Source organism: Trypanosoma grayi, assembly GCF_000691245.1.
Source record: "Trypanosoma grayi strain ANR4 Tgr_301_V1, whole genome shotgun sequence".
NCBI lineage: Eukaryota > Euglenozoa > Kinetoplastea > Trypanosomatida > Trypanosomatidae > Trypanosoma > Trypanosoma grayi.
In genome coordinates this window covers 1-18780 of record NW_008825920.1, presented here as the reverse complement: position 1 = coordinate 18780, position 18780 = coordinate 1, and the positions used below count along the sequence as shown (strand labels likewise).

General features: G+C 57.7%; 8 protein-coding genes across 8 annotated transcripts; all 8 read right to left on the bottom strand.

The window, feature by feature from the left end:
• Nucleotides 1-2288, bottom strand: DQ04_03011070 (hypothetical protein; the record flags this gene model as incomplete). Its single annotated transcript, XM_009312427.1, has 1 exon — nucleotides 1-2288. A coding segment is annotated over one exon (2288 nt), but the record flags the coding sequence as incomplete, so codon positions are not given.
• Nucleotides 2289-3192: 904 nt separating this feature from the next.
• Nucleotides 3193-5502, bottom strand: DQ04_03011060 (5-methyltetrahydropteroyltriglutamate-homocysteine S-methyltransferase; the record flags this gene model as incomplete). The annotated part of the gene is made up of 1 exon (XM_009312426.1): nucleotides 3193-5502. One exon carries the CDS (start codon nucleotides 5500-5502, stop codon nucleotides 3193-3195), a length of 2310 nt encoding a protein of 769 aa, XP_009310701.1.
• Nucleotides 5503-5756: 254 nt separating this feature from the next.
• DQ04_03011050 (hypothetical protein) lies at nucleotides 5757-6185 on the bottom strand (the record flags this gene model as incomplete). The annotated part of the gene is made up of 1 exon (XM_009312425.1): nucleotides 5757-6185. One exon carries the CDS (start codon nucleotides 6183-6185, stop codon nucleotides 5757-5759), a length of 429 nt encoding a protein of 142 aa, XP_009310700.1.
• A 730-nt stretch (nucleotides 6186-6915) lies between these two features.
• DQ04_03011040 (hypothetical protein) lies at nucleotides 6916-8475 on the bottom strand (the record flags this gene model as incomplete). The annotated part of the gene is made up of 1 exon (XM_009312424.1): nucleotides 6916-8475. One exon carries the CDS (start codon nucleotides 8473-8475, stop codon nucleotides 6916-6918), a length of 1560 nt encoding a protein of 519 aa, XP_009310699.1.
• Nucleotides 8476-9032: 557 nt separating this feature from the next.
• Nucleotides 9033-10874, bottom strand: DQ04_03011030 (U3 small nucleolar RNA-associated protein 7; the record flags this gene model as incomplete). Its single annotated transcript, XM_009312423.1, has 1 exon — nucleotides 9033-10874. One exon carries the CDS (start codon nucleotides 10872-10874, stop codon nucleotides 9033-9035), a length of 1842 nt encoding a protein of 613 aa, XP_009310698.1.
• A 691-nt stretch (nucleotides 10875-11565) lies between these two features.
• On the bottom strand, nucleotides 11566-13254 carry DQ04_03011020 (LYT1p; the record flags this gene model as incomplete). Its single annotated transcript, XM_009312422.1, has 1 exon — nucleotides 11566-13254. One exon carries the CDS (start codon nucleotides 13252-13254, stop codon nucleotides 11566-11568), a length of 1689 nt encoding a protein of 562 aa, XP_009310697.1.
• A 379-nt stretch (nucleotides 13255-13633) lies between these two features.
• Nucleotides 13634-17008, bottom strand: DQ04_03011010 (hypothetical protein; the record flags this gene model as incomplete). The annotated part of the gene is made up of 1 exon (XM_009312421.1): nucleotides 13634-17008. The coding sequence occupies one exon, from the start codon at nucleotides 17006-17008 to the stop codon at nucleotides 13634-13636; it is 3375 nt and encodes a 1124-aa protein (XP_009310696.1).
• Nucleotides 17009-17872: 864 nt separating this feature from the next.
• On the bottom strand, nucleotides 17873-18697 carry DQ04_03011000 (hypothetical protein; the record flags this gene model as incomplete). Its single annotated transcript, XM_009312420.1, has 1 exon — nucleotides 17873-18697. One exon carries the CDS (start codon nucleotides 18695-18697, stop codon nucleotides 17873-17875), a length of 825 nt encoding a protein of 274 aa, XP_009310695.1.
• Nucleotides 18698-18780: the final 83 nt, after the last annotated feature.

Sequence of the window (18780 nt, the reverse complement as noted above, 5' to 3'; positions counted from 1 at the left end):
AATACATCCTCAACGCTCCAGCGACGCGAGGACTCTACCTTCTCCGGGGGGGCCCACGGGTTGGGCGCCTTGCCTGTACGGTTAAAGGAGTGCGTGGACGTCGAGTGGGATGTAGCCGCGCCATGACGCGTCTCCCGTGCGAAGGCGTGCTTGTAGCGGTGCGCCAGCCGCAGTATCACACGAATGCTGTCGATGTAGAACGTACCACCCATTTGCTCCGCCCGCTGCACAACGCCCTGTGAAAGCGACGGTGGACAGGTGGCAATGGCAACAGCACCATGCTCTGGTTGCTTTTGCTGTTGGTGGTGAGAGTGGTAGCTAAATTGGGACCTTTGAGTCGTATCGGTGGAGGCAGGGATTCGACGCACAGCCGAGGCGCCAGCCGTCGCCGCGCCCAATTGATGTCCATGCAGTATCGACGCCGACACCGGCCCCCGTGCAGTGCCGCGAAACAGGCGTGTCAGCGAGCGCAGCAGGAATTCATGCCATTGAGCACTGGAGCGCAGTGTGTGGGACCGCCGCCCACTTTCCAGATGCTGCTTCGTTACGTTGTCATCGTCACTCTCTGTATCGCTGACGAACTCCGTTATATTTCTCTCGATCGAGGAGAGCCCAACACTGGCAGAAGCAACACTTGAGGCATTATTAGCTTGCCTTCTTCCGTGAGGCACCGTAACCGCCGGGTACTGCTCAAAGTATGATTCGCTCACATTAGCGAAGACGGATGCGACGCGCCGCTGCACCTCTGCCTGTGTGACAGGGGACAGGCGGTGGAGGGCAATTCGCCGCATCGCTGCACGTGTTTCCCGTGGCGCCAGACCGTGACAGAGCCCTAACGTGCATGCAACCTCCACCAGCAGTCCTCGGGCCGCGGTGCCTTCACTTCCCCCATCATGCGGCTCCGCAGCTGCTCGCGGGCGACACAGCGGCAACGTCGCAAAGGCCTGCAGCAGCGATAGCAGGGCGTTGGGGTTCGTCACCACGTATGAGCTAGTTACGGTGGGGCTGGCGAGGGCGAACCATCTCCAGCAGAGCGCCGCAGCAGCTGCATATGCCGCCATACTCGACGGCCACAGCAACATACTTGCAAGCCGTTCACCAGCCTGTGTCTTGTAGAGAATGGCGGCAATCAACTCACTGCTATGCGCCGCGTGGTGTGCCACAGTGGTGGCGAGCCAGCGACAGCTCAGCTCTACCACTTCTCCCCAATGACTGCGTAATAGCTCTTCCATCACCTGCGGCATGACGGGGTCTTCTTGCAGCACTGCGAAGGCCGCCGGACACTCTGCAAGACGAGCAGCGAGGCGCAGGAACATACACAGCGCCGTCACTGTTGCATTTGGGGAGGTGCCGATGCCCCCACGCACACTTGTGCGGATGTACAGTGTGGCACTGTAGTAGACCTTGCATGCCACAAGCACNTCTGCTGCGCCCTCTACAGCACTCAGGGAGTGCAGAATGCTGGCCACATCGCAGGCCTGCACAGGCGATGCATTAGATAGGCAGCGCCCAATGGCTTCTATAAGTTTTGGATGCGTGAGCGCCGCTGCTGCTGTCGGTTTGGAAACAGTGACCATCATTAGTATTAACTCGAGTGCATTACCAATGATGGCGCTGCGAGTCTCGGTGACCGCGGTGGGACGGTCCCTTTTCTGCATCTTTATACCCTCATCTCTGCTATTCTTCCACCTTTCATCCTTCTCTTCTTCATCCTCACCTTCGTCTTCATCTCCCAGTGCGACGGATAGTGTCACCTCTAATGCGTGAAGGGCGTTGTGTTCCAATGCCAAGAAATCATGCACCAACACAGCCGCTGCCTTTCGGCCCCACACAGCGACGAGTGAGCCGACGGTTGCCTGCATGGCTCCGAGAGCAATCACCTGCGTCCGCTCGCTTGGGATGGGCGCAACGGCAAAGGCCAGGATGTAGGGCAGCACGCCCTCCACATCGGACAGAATGGCGTTTCTATGCCCCGGCAAGGATTCCAACACCCGCAGCAAATCACGTTCAGCTGTGATGGGAATAGCGCCGAGCTGAAGATTCTGTTGCAGCAACGTCCATTGGGCCTGTAGTGCCAAGGCGAGCGGCGTTGGCCGCGTGGTGGAGGAGGCAGAAACTGTGGGCCGTTGCTTTCTTGCCGCCGATGGCGATGGTGTGGAGACGGGACGGTGGCGCCCCTGCGGCGTTGCAGACGGCGAACCTCCTCCTCCTGCCTCCGCTGCTGCTGTTGGTGCTGGGGCTATGGCCCCCTGGGTATTTCCCCGCCTCTCTCTAGCCGGGGCTGACATTGCTGCGGCGGCGTTTCCCCCGAGACGCGGGCGTATTCTTTGCTGTTGTGTATTGTATTCTTCGCCACGCAGCTGGCGAGGAGGGTCCGCCAGCAACCTCCTCTGCTTGTGGTGCGTCGATGCAGGCAAGTGAACGGCAATAAGAACAAACAAAGAGGAGTGAAACAAAGGAGGTGCACCAGGCAGATGGGGAAGCCCAGCGGCAGGGGGAAGGCGAAAACAAACACACACACAAGAAGAAAGCGGCGAAGGAAAATGAATGAATAAAAAAACATCTCTTATTCATTCAGTTATGAGACCCGAAATAGCGAAGAAGAAAAAGAACGAAAATAACATTAGGCACCATAACTCATGGGAACGATGCCGTGGCGTCTCTGCCTTTGCTTTGAGGATGCCAGCACATGTACCACGCCCATCCCGGCAACTTCCCATCACGTCATGTACGTTACAAGACATTTAATTACACAGACAAACGAAAAACGAAAAAATTGCATTTTTTTCATCCATCGTTATCATCACACATCGCCTCTTGCAGAAGGCGAAGAAGAGTAAAGAAAGTGGCGTGCTTATCTACCCCCACCCCCCACAATACTTTTTTTTTTTGCTTTTCCTTCCACCCACGCACTCGTCCTCATTGAATTTACCGCGAAGACCGGGAACGACAGGAGGGGCAGCACGATCGAAGACAAGAATGGAACTCAGTAAGACGCGCGTTACCGCGACTTTGGTTATAACAACGGTGGTAGAACCGGGCACTGGGTGATTGGGAGGAGAGTACTATTGGAAGAAACAAAAGAATTGGGAAGGGATTTTTGCGGAGAAGCGCAAACATCATTTACATAAATGTAACGCTTGCCGCAGGCAGTCACCTCATGGGTGCGATTACGCTCCTTGTGCGAGAGGCTTACTCTGTCTTGTTCTCGCGGAGATACTTCGCCGCGGCAACCATATTCTTGAGCGACGACCGCGTTTCCTCCCAGGCGCGTGTCTTGAGGCCGCAGTCGGGGTTGACCCACAGACGCTTCACTGGCACCCGCTGCGCGGCCTTGAGCAGCAGCTCCACAATCGAATCCGCGGCGGGGACGTTGGGGCTGTGGATATCATACACGCCGGGGCCGATCTCGTTGGGGTAATCAAAGGAGTCGAAGGCCTCCAGAAGCTCCATGTCGGAGCGGGTCGCCTCCAACGTGATGACGTCGGCGTCCATCGCCGCAATGGTATCGATGATCTCATTCACCTCACTGTAGCACATGTGCGTGTGGATCTGCGTCTCGGGGCGTGCAATGGCCACGGTGATCTTGAACGCCTCCGCCGCCCACCTGAGGTACGACGCCCAGTCACGCTTCTGTAGTGGGAGCCCCTCACGCACCGCTGGCTCATCCACCTGTATCACCTTGATGCCACCGTTCTGCAGGTCGTTGACCTCGTCGCGCAGAGCCAGGGCGAGCTGCTGCGCCACCGCTTTGCGTGGGATATCTTCACGGGGAAAGGACCAACAGAGAATGGTCACTGGACCCGTCAACATGCCCTTCATTGGGCGCTGCGTCAGCGACTGCGCGTAGGCAGACCACTCCAGTGTCATCGTCTTGGGGCGGCTGACGTCACCAAAGATGATGGGCGGCTTCACGCAGCGGGATCCGTAGCTCTGCACCCACCCATTCTGAGTGAAGGCAAAACCGTTCATCAACTCACCAAAGTACTCCACCATGTCGTTGCGCTCCGGTTCACCGTGCACCAGCACGTCCAGACCAATGTCCTCCTGCTCGCTCACCATCCGCTTGATATGGTTCCGCAGCTGTTCCTTGTACGTAGCCTCGTCGGTGCGACCTTTTTTAAAATCCAGACGCTGTGCACGGATGTCGGGCGTCTGCGGGTACGACCCAATTGTTGTTGTGGGCCACAACGGCAGTTTCAACAACTTGTGCTGCACTTCTGCGCGCTTTGTATACGGCAGAGACCGTTCCGCATCTGCTGGCGTCAGCTTCGCCACCCGTTCATGCACCGCCTGATTCACCACACGACTTGAGATGTGATGCTGGAGCACAGGGGCACTGTATGCCTTCACCTGGTCAGTCGCGCCGCTATTGATGGCACTGGAGAGGAGGCTCAGCTCAGTGCACTTCTGCAGGGCAAACGCTAGCCAGCTCTTCACCTCCGCATCCAACTGCGTCTCGTGTTCCAGGTCGACTGGAGAGTGAAGTAGAGAACAGGACGTTCCCGCCCACAGTTTTCGGTGTGGTACCGCATTTCGGAGTACCTCGATCTTGCTGCAGATTTTGCTCAGGTCAGCGCGCCACACATTTCGGCCATTGATTACACCAGCAGACAAAACCCACGCTGCCGGTAGTTCCTTCTCTACTCCCGCCAAGTCATCCTGTCCTGCGACGAAGTCCACATGCAGGCCGTCTACCGCAAGGTGTTTGATGGTGGAAAGGTTGTGGCTGATGCGCTCGAAGTACGTGGTTAACAGGAGCTTGGGCGCATGGCTCGTCAGCTTTCGGAGCGTATCGTATGCTGGCTTGAAGGCGGCAAGCCAATCTGAGTCCAGCTCCAGCACCAGCGCTGGCTCGTCAATCTGCACCCACTCCACACCGCGCTTGGCTAACTCCTTCAGCACCTCTGCGTACACGGGCAATATGCTCGGCAGCAGAGTGAGGCGGTCAAATTTCTCTTCGGCCCTGACTTTACCAAGCCAGAGGTACGTCACAGGCCCCACGAGGACAGGCTTCACACGACGAGGCTCACACACCGCCAACAGTTCATCCACTTCCTCAAGGATCTGGCGCCACGCAAAAGTAAACTTCTGCGTCGGGCTCGTGAACTCTGGCACAATGTAGTGGTAGTTTGTGTTGAACCACTTTGTCATCTCTGATGCAGCGGCGGGGGTACCAGTGGGCGCGCGACCACGGCTGATGCGAAAAAGAGTGTCGATATCAATGACGCCGTTGGGCGACTGGTGGCGCGGCGGCACGTTGCCGAGCATGAGGCTCATGGCCACCATGTGGTCGTACCAGTGGAAGTCGCCAACGGGGATCAGCTCGACCCCGCGCTCCATCTGCTCCTTCCAGTGGCGGTGCCGCAGCGTGCTGCCGGTGGCGCGCAGACCATCCTCCGTCTCCTTGCCGGACCAGTACGCCTCAAGCGACTTCTTCAACTCGCGCTGCACGCCAAATCGTGGGAAGCCGAGGCTGTGTGTGACCACAGATGTCGTCATTGTGAGTGTATTAACCAATAAATAGTGTCGGCTCGCGATACCTACTACGGTTAGCAGATGAGACAGGAATAATAATGAAAAAAAAAATAAATTGAACACAAAACGTGGAATAAATCTTTTTCATTCCCGCACCTCTTCCCCCCCCCCCTATTAGAGGGCATTTTGAACGCCATTGCAGCGGTTCCCCAGAGTAGGAGAAAGAAGGCGTGAATGCAACACTGGCTTGTCCGCCCTCAGTCCGTTTGGTGGACAAGCTAATCGAGCCCACCCAAGAGGTCGTGGCTGTCTTTCTGTGGCACTGAAGTTTTGTGCAAAAGCGGCATCGCTTCGTTGTGAAGCCGGCGTCTGGCACGCTCGCCACCACCCACGTCTTCATCATCATCATCGATATCGTCACTCTCAGGCGAGCGGGAAAAGAGCCGTAGAGATAGCCTTTTGCGCCATTTTTTTCCAGCCACCTGCGCTACACCGAACCACAGCCAAAGGAGAGCTGACAGCAGAATATAGAAAATACCAGCGTTGCGGCAGCAGGCAGCTTTCTCCACAAGGTCCCATTCCTGCGTCGCTGCGATGACTTCGAAGGTCCAGTTGCCGTGTCGCATGAGTGCTGCGAATGTGAAAAGAATGACACCAGAGGCGAGAGTGAAAGGGGCGCAGCAGCCAACGAAGGCTGGCGGTGCCATGTATAACACGCGCACAGCAAACCCACGGAGACGCAAGCACACAATTGCTCACTCGCCTTTTCTTTTCCTCTTTAACCCTTATCACTAGAATACGTGTGCGCCACTGTACTATTACCCTGGAAAATAGTGTGCTTGCGTACGCGGCATCCCAGTCACGCCACCAGACGCCGGCCGAGAAATGAAGTACGAGCAAAAGAAAAGGGAATCCAGATCACGAAAGAAATAAAGATGTTGGAGGAGAATGCGAGATGTGTGATTGGAGGGTGGGGGTGGAGAGGCTATTTCTGCATCATGAAACTGACGGCAATAATGCCATCAGCCACAGTTCATTGCAATGCAATGCTGGTGGAAGCCATAGAGCTTTCACCAAAACGATGTCACTCTCGTTCTTGAAAGCTTCAATGGCCTGCGTTTCTCCGCAGGCAGTGCGGTTCCAGAAGGTAGAGATCCATCGCCGCTGTTGATATCAGTGTTGTTTTTGGCAGCAGTTCGGGCGTAGAGGTGACACTCTGCCCCTGTTACAGTTTCTAATACTGGAATGATAGGCAGAAGGGACTCAAGTCGTAGCAGCCCTTTGATGTGTGGCTGGGGGGCAGTGTGACCTTTCCGCAGTGGTGAAGGAGGTGCAAGTCCCCCCCAAGCCTGTATGAGTGAGTGAGTTGACTGACCGACAGAAAGAGAAAGAGAATGAGAGAGAGGGAGAAAGAAAGATAGCAGGGAACTTGGCCCACTATTTCTTGCCCTCTGCCAGGTGCCGCTCAATTATGACTCCGCGAATGCAGGAGGACGGTGGGGCCGACGATGGGGCGGTTAAGTTTCCGGCCGCAACGCCTGACAGGGACGAGTTCTTCGAAGAGGTAGAGGCGGCTTCCGGTTTCCCTGTTGTTCTCGTTCGACCAGTATAAACAGCACCACACAGTGAGTTTAAACTGCCATTACTTTCACGAGTCACTGGCCACATCGGTGGTCGCGACGACTGAGCCAGTGGCTCGGATGTTGCCACTGGAGTCACTGTCGTTTTGACTGATGCTGAGGGAGTAGTATCCAGTGAAGTGCGCCGTGTAGGCGTTTCCGCTTTTGCCTTCGTTGGCAACGGAATACCCGGCCATGAGGCTCCGTCATCTAGCTGGGGTTGCTGGCGCTGTTTGTGTGGTTCTTGTTGCTGCTGCAGTTGTTGTTGTTTGGGTGTTGCCGGCTGCTGCTGCTGCTGCTGTCTGGATGGTGCCTTCACAGGTACAGGAAGATTAACTCTACAAATTGGCTGCGCATAGAAGAAATCTTCATTCTTATGGTTGTGCGGCCCGATCAGCTTCGTGAGGGCGCACCCAACAGCGAGGCCGCGGTGCGATATCCCGGTAAAGCTCTCAAGGTCCAAGCTGGTGCATGGGCAGTCTACCGCCGTAGCCTTCGCTGCAATCGGGTCCCTGGAGCTGTTTGCCGCCTCCCCGTAACGTGAATTGGTGCCAGCACGCTCCTTCATCATCTTCACAAGCGGCAGCGGATGGCGGAGGTTCCCCAGCGGGATGATGTCGATACAGCGCCGTATAATGGCGCCAGTGCCAAGCAGCTCGCCGTCGACGGCATCGGGCGGTATTTGCGAGCTCGGCGGCGCACTGTCGCGGTTGAGCAGAACGATGCCCTGAATGGCCGTCAGGGTGCGCTTGTTCGCGACATGTGGCGACCCTGCAGCGAAACTAGGACCACTCTTCGATTCCATCGCGGATCCGGTCGCCATATCTGTTGACCCGCTGGGACCGCTGCCGAGCTCAGCGAAACTCTCTTCTATACGCCGCAACACTGTCGCGACGGATCGGAACGGGAAGGGCTCAGATGACCTGGTCCTGCGCGCCGCCATGTCTGCGTTAGCCCTCACGAAGGACTTTATGGCGGACTCTATGGCGCCCGAGTCACCGCTTGTGGGCGGAAGCACTTCCGTCACTTCATCCAGGATGGTGTAGAGGGCAAACCACAGCGACGTTGACGCGTTGGGGGACACCCGCTGCTTCTGTAGGATAAAAGACCGCAGCGCCTGCCAGATGACTTCGTACCGCGTGCGTGCAGGAGTGAACACGTCATTCTTCTTCGGCGGTGTTGCGGCATCAACCGCCTCCTCCCCACCAAGGCCAACACTCTGGATGCTGGTGTCGTTCTTAATGGTGTTGCCATCGTCGTCACCTGGTGGCCCGAGCGGGTGCGGGAGTGCGTAGTCCGTGAGAAAGATGGAGGAGTCCATGTCAACGAAAATGACCACCACATCACGACGATTTATCAGGTGAAAATAGAAGTCCATTTTTGTCCTCTCTCCCTGCGACCCCGTTTCCCGTTTCCCGTTTCCCGTTTTCTTTTTCGCTCCACCTCTCCCTTTTTTTTCTCTCTCCCTCTCGGTGCGATATGGTCTCCGTGAGCGTGCCTGGGAGGTGTGTAAAGCCTACTTGGCCTGTAATATAAATAAATATCTCTCTCTCTCTCTACCACAACAACAACTACTACTACTACTACCCTTCATGCCGTGTGGAATATATATGTATAGAATTGGGAGGGGGAGAGAGGGGAAGCCATGGTCATGAACGGCACCGTAAGAGAATTGATCCTGTCCGTTACTTCACGCCCCACCCCCTTTGCATACTGTCTTACACAAACACAAACACACTGGTGGTCTCGTTCCACAGCATTACAGTGTGGCTTTGTTTAATCGTCAATTCCTCTCGCTTTCTCCTGTTAATACTTTCGTCTCTTTCTCTGTCTTGAACTGACAGCCGTACACCCTCTCCAACCACCACCACCACCACCACCATCATCATCACCCAACTGCAGCAACAGCAACAGCCACTCTACCCTCTGCTTCTACTACAGCAGCCGCCGAAGAGCTGCGTTCTTCCGCACACTTGACGCCGGGTCATCATCACTGGTCGTATTGTGGCTGAAGTTGTTCTGCTGGCCACGCAGCACACGCATGTCGTCGGCGAATTCGGCCTCCACACGACGGCGTTTCTTGAGTTGCATCTGCGACATCTTCTTTTCAACTTCTTCGCTATCCTCATCATCATCATCCCTGCCGCGTTGTTGCAATCGCTGCTTCTTCGCCCGTCGCTGCTGCGCGATCTTCGAGGTACGCATTGTCTGCTTGGACCGAACCTTATCCGCGCTGTCCTTCTTGTCCCACTTCTGCATCTTGCGCTCTTTCACCACCTCCTTTTTGGACCTAAGCTCGCGCGTGGCCGGCCGCTCCTTGTAGCCGAGGTCCTCGTCGACCTCCTCATCGTTGCCAACCTTGAGCCCTGTTGGCGCCTTGTCGCCGAGTGACTTATCGGCGCGTCGCTGCTTCCTCTCGCGAATCGCACGTGCCCTGCGGTCGAGGCGGATGTTCTCATTGTACTCCGCGAGCCGCGCCTCGTTGACGCCAGGGACCTGGATGTCGAGTGAGATTGTGTCGGGCGGAAGCTTGTCGAGCAGCGTTGTGACGACGCGCTCCTTCCGGTGCCGCTCCGTCTCGTGTGGGTTGGCGTAGAAGAAGTCGGGGTTGGCGTCGCCAGAACCGGGGATGAGCAGCGACTGGAAGCCGCGCGAGTGGCCCACGCCGAGGACGTCCTCGAACGGGCAGAAGCGCAGCTGCTGTGCGATGTTGCCGTAGCCGAGGCCGAACTTCATGTACGGAGCCGTCGGCTTCGCGGTGGAAAAGATGCCCTTCCATATCTGCACGTTTGTGCCACCGCCCAGCGCGACGAGGCCGGAGCTTGCGATGTCGATGCTGTTGAACGTGTACGTCACGGCGTACTCCTCGAGCGCGCGCAGTGTGCGGCAGTCCCACACCTTGAACTTGTGATCGCCACCAAGGGTGACGAAGAAGCGGCCATTGGGGTGGAAGCGTATGTCGTCGATTACACCCTTGTGCCCCTTGAGCTGCACGAGCGGATCCACGACGGTCGGTGACCACATCTTCACGACGCCGCGCAGGTCGCAGCTGGCCACCACGCCGTTGCTGGGGTTGACAGCCATGCAGGACGTCGGATCCCGCACCGCCGACGGCACCTTTGCGCCAAGCTCCTGCCCGGTGCTAATGTCCATGTACTGCATTACACTGTACCGAGACGACGCCGCGCACAGCAGCAGGTGGCGCGGCAGGTACACCAGCCGGTCCATGTTCGCCATGCGGGAGAGAATGTGCATCTCGGCGCCCTCTTTGGTGTACATGTAGACGTATTTCTTCTGCGCCAGCGCGGTCATGGTGTGGTCGATGAGGAACTTGGCGTCGTCAATGCGATCCTTCAGCTGCGTCTCGCCATTGAGGGCGAAGTCCTTCCAGCGGATGTTCGCCATGTGGCCGCGCAGCCCCGCCAGTAGCAGGTGTGTGCCGTTCACTGTGAAGTCCACCTTGTACGGACCCAGTTTGTCGAGCACCAGCTCGTACTTCTTCTCCTGCGACTGCAGGTCGACGGCGCCGAGGATGTCGTCCTGCGTGACGCGGTCAGCGACTTCACGTTCGTCAAGCTCGAGCCCCGTGTCGGTGCGCTCCGGCTTGGTGAAGAGGTTGACGCGTGCGACGCGCTTTGGGGCGTGGCGCTGCACCATCTCGTGCTTCCGCGCCTCCGCGTTCTGCAGCGCGCTGCTGTCCGTGACCCAGCGGCCGCGGAGTTGCTGCTTCTCCTCGTTGGCCTTGTCAGCCTGCAGCTCGGCGCCGCGCCTCCGCATGAGCGCCTTTGTGTCTTTCGATATCCTCGCACCCGAAACCATTTTTCCTTCTTATTTTCTTTTGCCCTTCGCCCCGCCTATACGCCCTTCCACTTGGCCAACTGGAAGCAGGAGACAGAGAGAGCGGCAGAAGAACATCGCGAGAGCAACAGAGAGGGTTAATCAACCATATATACATACATGTCTCTCTCTCTCTCTGTGTCTGTGTGTGGGTGTGTGTGAATGGCAAAAAGAAACGAAAGGATACAGAAAACGAAACAAAACAGCAGTGCGAAGCGGATACCACACCACTCCCCGCCCCCACCTAGGCATTTTTCCTTTCCCTTCAAGAGTCTTTCAGTTGCTGCTTCTGCTAACCTCACGGCACCTCCTCAGTCCCCATCCAAACCTCACCTCATCCCCCCATCCTCTCTCTCTCTCTCTCTCTCTCTGCTCATGGCTGTTGGATTCTTTCGCTTTGCGTCTCCCTCCGCTGTTTGACATGCGCAAGAGGGGGGGGGGGAGGGGATGGCTTGGGCGCGTCCTCTCGCTCCTACTTATTTTCTCCACCCAATATGCGCGTTCACACGTACAACAACAAAAAGACACACACACACACACACACACACAAACAAACAAACACGTCCCCACAGTTTGGGGACAAACTAACACCAAGAGAATGCAAGCGACTTCACACAGTCGCCCAGTGACATTACTCATCCGCCAGCATGTGATCAAGCTGCTCCAAAATATCACGCGACTGCTTCCAGTACCGCCGCTGGAGTGCCTCCAACTCATCACTACCTGCAGTAACTGCAGTATGTGGCGCTGGCGTCTCCCGCCGTTCTGCATCAGTCTTCCCGCTGGGTGTGTTGGGGGCCAAACACGGTGCATGGACACCCCGCCCTCGCGTCGACCTACCACGCGGTGCAGGAGCAGAAACACCACCAGCAGCAGTTAACGTGGTTGTCCTTGCGTTTCTGCTGCTCCCCCTCCGCGCGGCACCAGAACCCAAGGCAACCTCGGAGGTTCTTTCCCTTACCGAAGCATTCCGGCCACGCTGAACCCCAACTGCAGCAGTTCCCTTGTGCCGTGGCGACGGTGACAGAAAGGGTTGGGACTGTGGTAGCGGCGGGACGGACCTCGCGCTCCTTCGAGGTGCCGCAGCAGGCCTCCGCACGCTCTCCGGTGGGTACTGATGTGAGTTGTTGCAGCGATACATGAGTGAGTGCTTAAGTGTCTCTAGAAGCTCCAGAACTTCCTCCGCATCGAGGGCTCCACGGGGCTGTGAGCGCCCACGGGGGCGGTTATTCTGCCGTGCAGAGATGTCACGGCGGCGTGCGGCTGAGGGTGCAGCAGCAGCAGCAGTAGCACGTCTGGTCGGAGACTTTTTTTGACCGTGCGGGTGAGGAACGCCGCCGCCGCCACCACCACCACCGCCTCTGGAGTAACGCTGCTTGCCCGGCTGTGCATCCCGAGGCTGGCGAGTTGTGAGGAATCTCTCCGGCGAGCTGGCCTCGTCTACACTGCGTGATTGGCTTTCTTCACCCGTGGGCGCATCCTCTTCGCCACGACGATGCGCCACTGCTGCCGCCGCCGCTGCTATTCCTGCTGGTGTTGTCGTGGTTATTGTTGTCTCCCACCCTCTAATGCTGCTGTTGTCTGACGGAAGCTGTTGCTTCCCGCGTTGTTGTTTTCCAGTCAAATAGCCCCGTCTTCCCTCATTTGACGGGTAGAAGGAACTGGTGGCAACACCATTGTGACTCCCCCGTCGCGGACCGGCGGCGATGGGATGCCCGTGTTGATGCTGAGAGGCTTGCTTACACGCCACCAGCTCCCTTCGTGTCTCTATCAGTTCTAATTCCAGTTCTCTGTTCAGGGCGGCCATGTGCAGCAGCATCTGCTCCAAAGAGTGCACATGCTCTGCAGGGCCGCCAGGCACCAGACCAGTCTCGACACCCCTGCTGACTAGTTCTCCCTGGTCACTTGGCTGCGAGCGCTGTTGTGGCTGTTGTTGTTGTTGTTGTTGTTGCTGTTGCTCACCCTCTTCCGCTTGAGGTAAATCCGTGCCAGCACAGGCAAACGTCCCTTCTTCTACCTCGAAGCCATTCTGCTGAATTTCATTTGCCACCGCTTCTACATGCGGTACGTTGTTAGACAATGACACAGCCACCGCCGCCCGGTCCTCGGCATCGTGAACCGCAGCTCCGACGCTCGGAGCCGCTTTCACGCCCCGGTGCGGATGACCCAACTGAGCTGCTCCAACTTTTGCAGCTGCTGGGGCGTTCGCCCCCCGCCTGAAGCCGTCCTTGGAGGAAGTCCGGCACCTACTGCTGCCAGCACCGCCGCGACACGCCGGCCTGGCGCTCCCAGCTTCTTTTGCCGCTGTATTTGTAGTCATTCTTGCGGTCACCCCCCTCGCCCGTTGCATGACTGTGGGTGCGGCCAGAGAAGCCACACTAGAGGAGAGAAACTGACGCGGAAAGGAAAATGCGTCAGCAGGCGTGGATGAAGAGGGGGAGGGAGAAGGCAAACAAACCAAAAAGATGTGGAAAGAGAGGATGAAGGTGGCTGTAGAGAATGAGAGGGGACGAGTCAGTGGAGGCCCCACACCCCATTGACAAGAGGAGCAAAGAAGCACGCAAGAACAAAAACAAAAACGGCTGAGAGAAATAGGGAAATACCCACACGCTTCAACATTCAACACTCACTGCCTCTCCTCCAACCCCATCCATCCCTCTCGCCCCCCCTTTTCTCTCTCTCTCTCTCTTTACACACCTTCACTGAGCAATCTTGCGGAATCCCTCACGCAGGTCCTCCCGCATCTTGATGAACGCCACCTTCTCCTCCCCGCTCATGAGCCGCAGCAGCCCCGTGTCGCGCACCCCCTTAATGTGGTCCCACGGCATCAGCAGCAGACTCGCCGTCTCCTTCAACAGGCGGAACAGTACCTCCACCACCGCACCGCCAAGCCCCGGCGTGCGGATAATGGGCCCCATCGCCTCCATGTACGCCGTGACATCCTGCTTGTAGATAAGCGCCCCGCGATCGTTGACGGTAAACGCCTTGACGTGCGTGACGATGCCGCGGTACAGACAGACCCCAATGGTGCGCACAAAGGAAGACGGACCGCCGTCGCCGTACAGCAGCTGCTGCATGCTCATCATCCGCGCGCGTGCACGCACAGCGTCCGACGCCTCCGTTGCTGGTGCTGCAGCTGTTGGGGCCGCACTCTGATGTGGGCTCGACGGCGACACGAATCGACCCGACGACACGACTTGATCGAGCGTCGCCCCGCTGACAACCTGGGAGGCGGTCTGGCGCTGCGGCACTTGTCCGTTGGAGAGCCGTATGAACTCCTTCGCCTCCTCAAACTGCCGGGTGACATACATGCAGAATAGCGTGCAGGCGCGTGTACACGGCTGCGCGAGCATCTCCCCCTCCGCCCCCTTCGCCACTTTTGGCATGTAGTCGTTACGATTCTGGTAGTGCAGCAGGATGGACAGGGAACGCACAATAATGGCGTTGGCGCACATGTTCAGCAGGGTCTCTGCGCGTTCGTCGAGCTCCTCAAAGGCGGCCTCCCTTGCTTCTTCGATCTCCTGCGCGAGTCGCGCATCGCTCTGCAGGCACGGCATACAGCTGGCCGCAATGGCGTCGTTGAGGCTCATGAGCGAGGACTGCACAAAGAGCAGCATGCGCAGACCACACTGCTGTGACTCCAGCTTGGTGGGCCGCAGCAGTTCCTCCTCGCTCTTCGGCTTCATGCGCCAGTTCTCGCGGTCGGCACGAATCGACTCGACTGTCTTGCGCAGCTCCTCATCGAGATAGCGGCCCATGTTCTCTAGCGATGCCTTGGCAAGGCCAAGGATACACGGCCCAATGTCCTTCGGCAAGGCATATGTGCGTGTGCGTGTGGCAACTTCTGTGAGGCGTTCAATAAGCTCCTTCGTCTTCTTCATGTGCGCCTCGCGCAGGTCGAACACCTCTTCCGGGACGGGGTGCAGGTCACGTGTGTGCTGCTCTTCCAGCAGCTTGTGGTAGCGGAACAGCAGTTCGAGCTCTGCCCGCTGCTCCGCGAAGGCGGCGCGGCCGTTGAAGATGGAATCAGCGTACTTGTTCAGGAAGTCGACCTCGCCCCGGTCGAAGATGCCGCGCAGCTCCTCCACGTACGCGCGGAAGAAGCTGAAGAGCCGCACCTGCATACTGTGCGCGTACGTGATAGCGTCCGCGACACGCCCCGCTGAGCGCCGCCGCGAGCGTGGTGAGAGGCGCCCCTCCGCCTCCACCATGTCTCGCTCAAAAAACTCCACCAACTTCAGCTGTTGCGTCACGAACGGCTTCACGACGCCTTCTGTCATCTTCGCGAGCAGCTGCTGCCGCGCAGAGTTTGTCGTGCCGAAGATCGTCTCCACGACAATCACATCACGCCGGGCGCGGGAGATGAGAAAGTCAAACGTACGGTGGAGATCTGGTTCCGTCGTGCTGTGGTAGTGCGCCATAGCAGAACCTGGTGGTACAGTTGCTGCTCCCGTGGTGCCGAGTGACGGCTGCGGGGGCAGCGGCTTCGGTGAGTACTCACTGAAGAGCGTCGTGCCCATTTGGTTGATGGTGCGTGCGTAGAATACGGACAGCAGCGCATCATGTGAGGGCGTAATGGTGGTGTACAGCCGTGAGATGAGCTCGAGCGTCTTCAGAATGGCGCGGCCGTACGCCTGATGCACCGCTGTGTCGGGGTGCTCCTTGTACAGGTCGTTGAAGCGATCCACGAGGTGGAAGACGTCGGCGACGAGCTCCTTCCGCACCCAGTCCACGTAGAGGTCAACGTTCGTGGTGTTGCCAACAATGCCATTGAGCTCGCGGCACAATTGTGTGAGCCGCTGGCACCAGTCCACCTGAGCCTCAGTGCAGCTGCGCACCGAGAAGGCGTGGTCAAGGCCGGCCGCCACCGCTGCTGTCTCGAGCCGGTGCATCTTGTCACGCCCAACGTCATTACTGCGACTACCACCACCACCCGCTGCTGCCTGGCCACCACCACCGCCGCGATTTTGCGCGGTAGAGCGGCGGTGCAACTGCCGGGTGCCGCTCTGTCGGAACGGTCCACGCGGACCCCCGCTTTCCGTGCCGCCCTCAACGCTGTTGTTGTGGCTTTTGTCGTCGTCGCGGTTCTGCTGCTCAGCGACCTCGCTGTCACCGTCGTCGCCATTGTCACCGTCCACTTCCCCTGCCGGTGTCGCATTGCCGCCGAAGTACATTGGGTCCGCGGACGACACGACGCCGGCCTCCCACAGCGCCGTCACCTGCGCGCGCTGCTCCACGCGTGCCTTGGACAAGTTCTTCAGCACCGCGTTCAGTTCCGCGTGATTCATCTGCGTCAGCATCTTGAAGTGCTTCAGCAACTGCGAGACGGCGCGGCCACGCAGCACCCGCGCGTTGGACTGCGCCAAGTGCTGCTCAATGCCCGCCGTTGCCGCCAACGCGTTGCACACGCGGTTCTCGTACTCGTGCAGCCGCGAGGTCGTGGCCTCTAGCCCAAGGCGTATGGTTGCGAGCTGCAGCTTCTCGCGGATCTCCACACGGCGGCAGCGCACCTCGCGTGTCTGAAGCGCCTGCCCCTCCGTCTCCTGCACGCTCTCGATCTCCGCAATGGCGTCCTCCAGCGTCACTGTCAGGCGGTTCGCTAAAACTGCATAATCATCGCCAGCACTACTGCCCTCACGCGGCTGCTTCTCATCCACACCACGGCCGAGGCCGCTGCTGTCGTTCTTGGTGTCGCCGCTGCCGCTGCCAACAACTTCGGAGAGCCGCCGGCCCCCACCCGCCCCCATTGCTGATGCATTTCGCCTCTGCGACAGCAATATGGGGAAGAGCAGGCGGTTGGTGATGTTATTCACGAACGTCGGCGCAGAGAAGTGAATAGAACTGAACACAAGCCGATCCAATGGCGGGCGCTCCTGTTGCGGTGGCGGTGGGGACGCTGGCCCTCGGCCGGCGGCACCACCCCTGCTGTTAGTTTTGCTCCCACTAGTAGTCGCCGGCGACGTCGGTGCCGCAGCCGTTGTGCCGGCAGAATTACCAGCGTTTCGGCGGAAGACAATCTTCTTTCGCGCCAGCGCCGCCCCTGTCGCCTCGTTATCAGCAGCCGGAGCCGACATTTCTAATGCCTTTTTTTGTGTTGCGTTTGTTACTTCTCACGAGTATAACACTTTCTTTCCTTCTCTCTATCTCTCCCCCCGATGTATATCTGTATATATCTGTATGCAGAGGTCCCACCTGCGGCCTTGGGGAGAGGTGTGCGCTGTGAGGGCCTGCGGAACACCGCCGAGCAAGTGCCGAGAAAGAGTTGGAAAGAGCAGTGGGAACGCGCACCAGAAAGGGAACCGGCTGAGGTGACGCATGCGGGGAGAGCCGAACATGAATAAACGTGCATAGAACAGTAACAGTTCAGAGGATATCTCGCCGCTCTCCTCAGACAAGAGCATGAGTCTGAAAAAAGACGCTCCATCCCCATCTTTTATTTCCACTATTTCTTCTCTGTCCTCCGTTGTCTTATTTCTCGGTGTTTCACATTCAAGCGTCTGTTTTTCTTTTCTTTTGTCCCCCATCCTGTGGAGGATGCTCATTCCTTTTTTTTTTTGTTCTCTTTTCGCTTTTGTTTTGTTTGTGGGTTTGGTTTCTCCAGCGATCTTCTGTGCGTCACTCGCTTGGTCCCAATTCCTGCACTTCGTTCTGCACGTATCGCCGCCTGGTGTGTGCGCGGGGCATAGATTCTGGGCAAAAATACGAGAGAGCAACACACACACACATATATAGATATAGATGTATGTATATATACATATATATATATATATATATATATATGGCGAAGGGGGAAGGACGGAAATGTCTGCATCGCAATCAACGCGACGTTGGGGCAAACACACGCAAACAATCAAACAAACAAACACACACACACACACACACAGAGAGAGAGAGAGAGAAGCGCCCATTAAAAGAGGTGCATGGCTTTCGCCCATCTTCTACGCCTTTTTCTTTCGGTTCCTTTCGCTGGCGTCGTTGTTGTTGTTGTTGCCGCCCGCACCGCCGCTGCTGCGCGGAGGGGTAGTCATCTTGGTGCTCTGGCGAATGACACCCTTGCTGGGGCCCTTGCCGTCGCCGCTGTCCCGCCCCGCAGGGCGATCCTTTTTCATCTTGATGATCACCGTGTCCTCTTCCCCGGAGAACTCCGAGACGAGCAGCATCAATGGCACCTTCACCCATATGTACATCAAGTACAACAGACAGATGACGGTCGCCACGACTAAACTCATTGCGATGATGCCGTTGTAGAATGTCTCAACACCACCGTCCGCGGCCAAGGAAATAAGTGCTGCCATGAAGCGCTCCTGGAGCCCTGCCCAGTCTTTGCTGAGCAGCATGTCCACCCACTCCCGCAGGGAGATGAGGAAGCCGTCTACCGTCAGGCCGTATGTGTGGTGCAGCACGAAGAGCTGCACCCACACCCGCCAGACCAAATTCGGTATCACCACTGCGGAAAGAATGAAGGGGCCGAATAATGAGAACAGCACAACCCCTGCGACGACCGTCATCCACGGCAGCACCATGTATGTGACGGACTTCAGCTGCAGAAGGGCGAGCGCTAGCGTCTCCGTCAAGCCGCTGCTCTCGTCGTCAAAGCCGCGGTTTTTCTTGTGCAGTTGAATCTCATCATACACGGTGCGCGAGAGGGCCCCGAAGAAGGTGGATGTCTCATCGTACGCCTGCAGCACTTCTCTGTACTCCACCGCAGAGTAGCGGTACACGCCACGCACCGTCTCCCAGTATAGGCGCGCGTGCAGCAGCATAATCTCCGCGAGGATCTGCAGCCGCCCCACCAGCGACTCCGTGTCGCTGTCGGCGGCGCGCCGCAACTCTACTTCTTGGATGC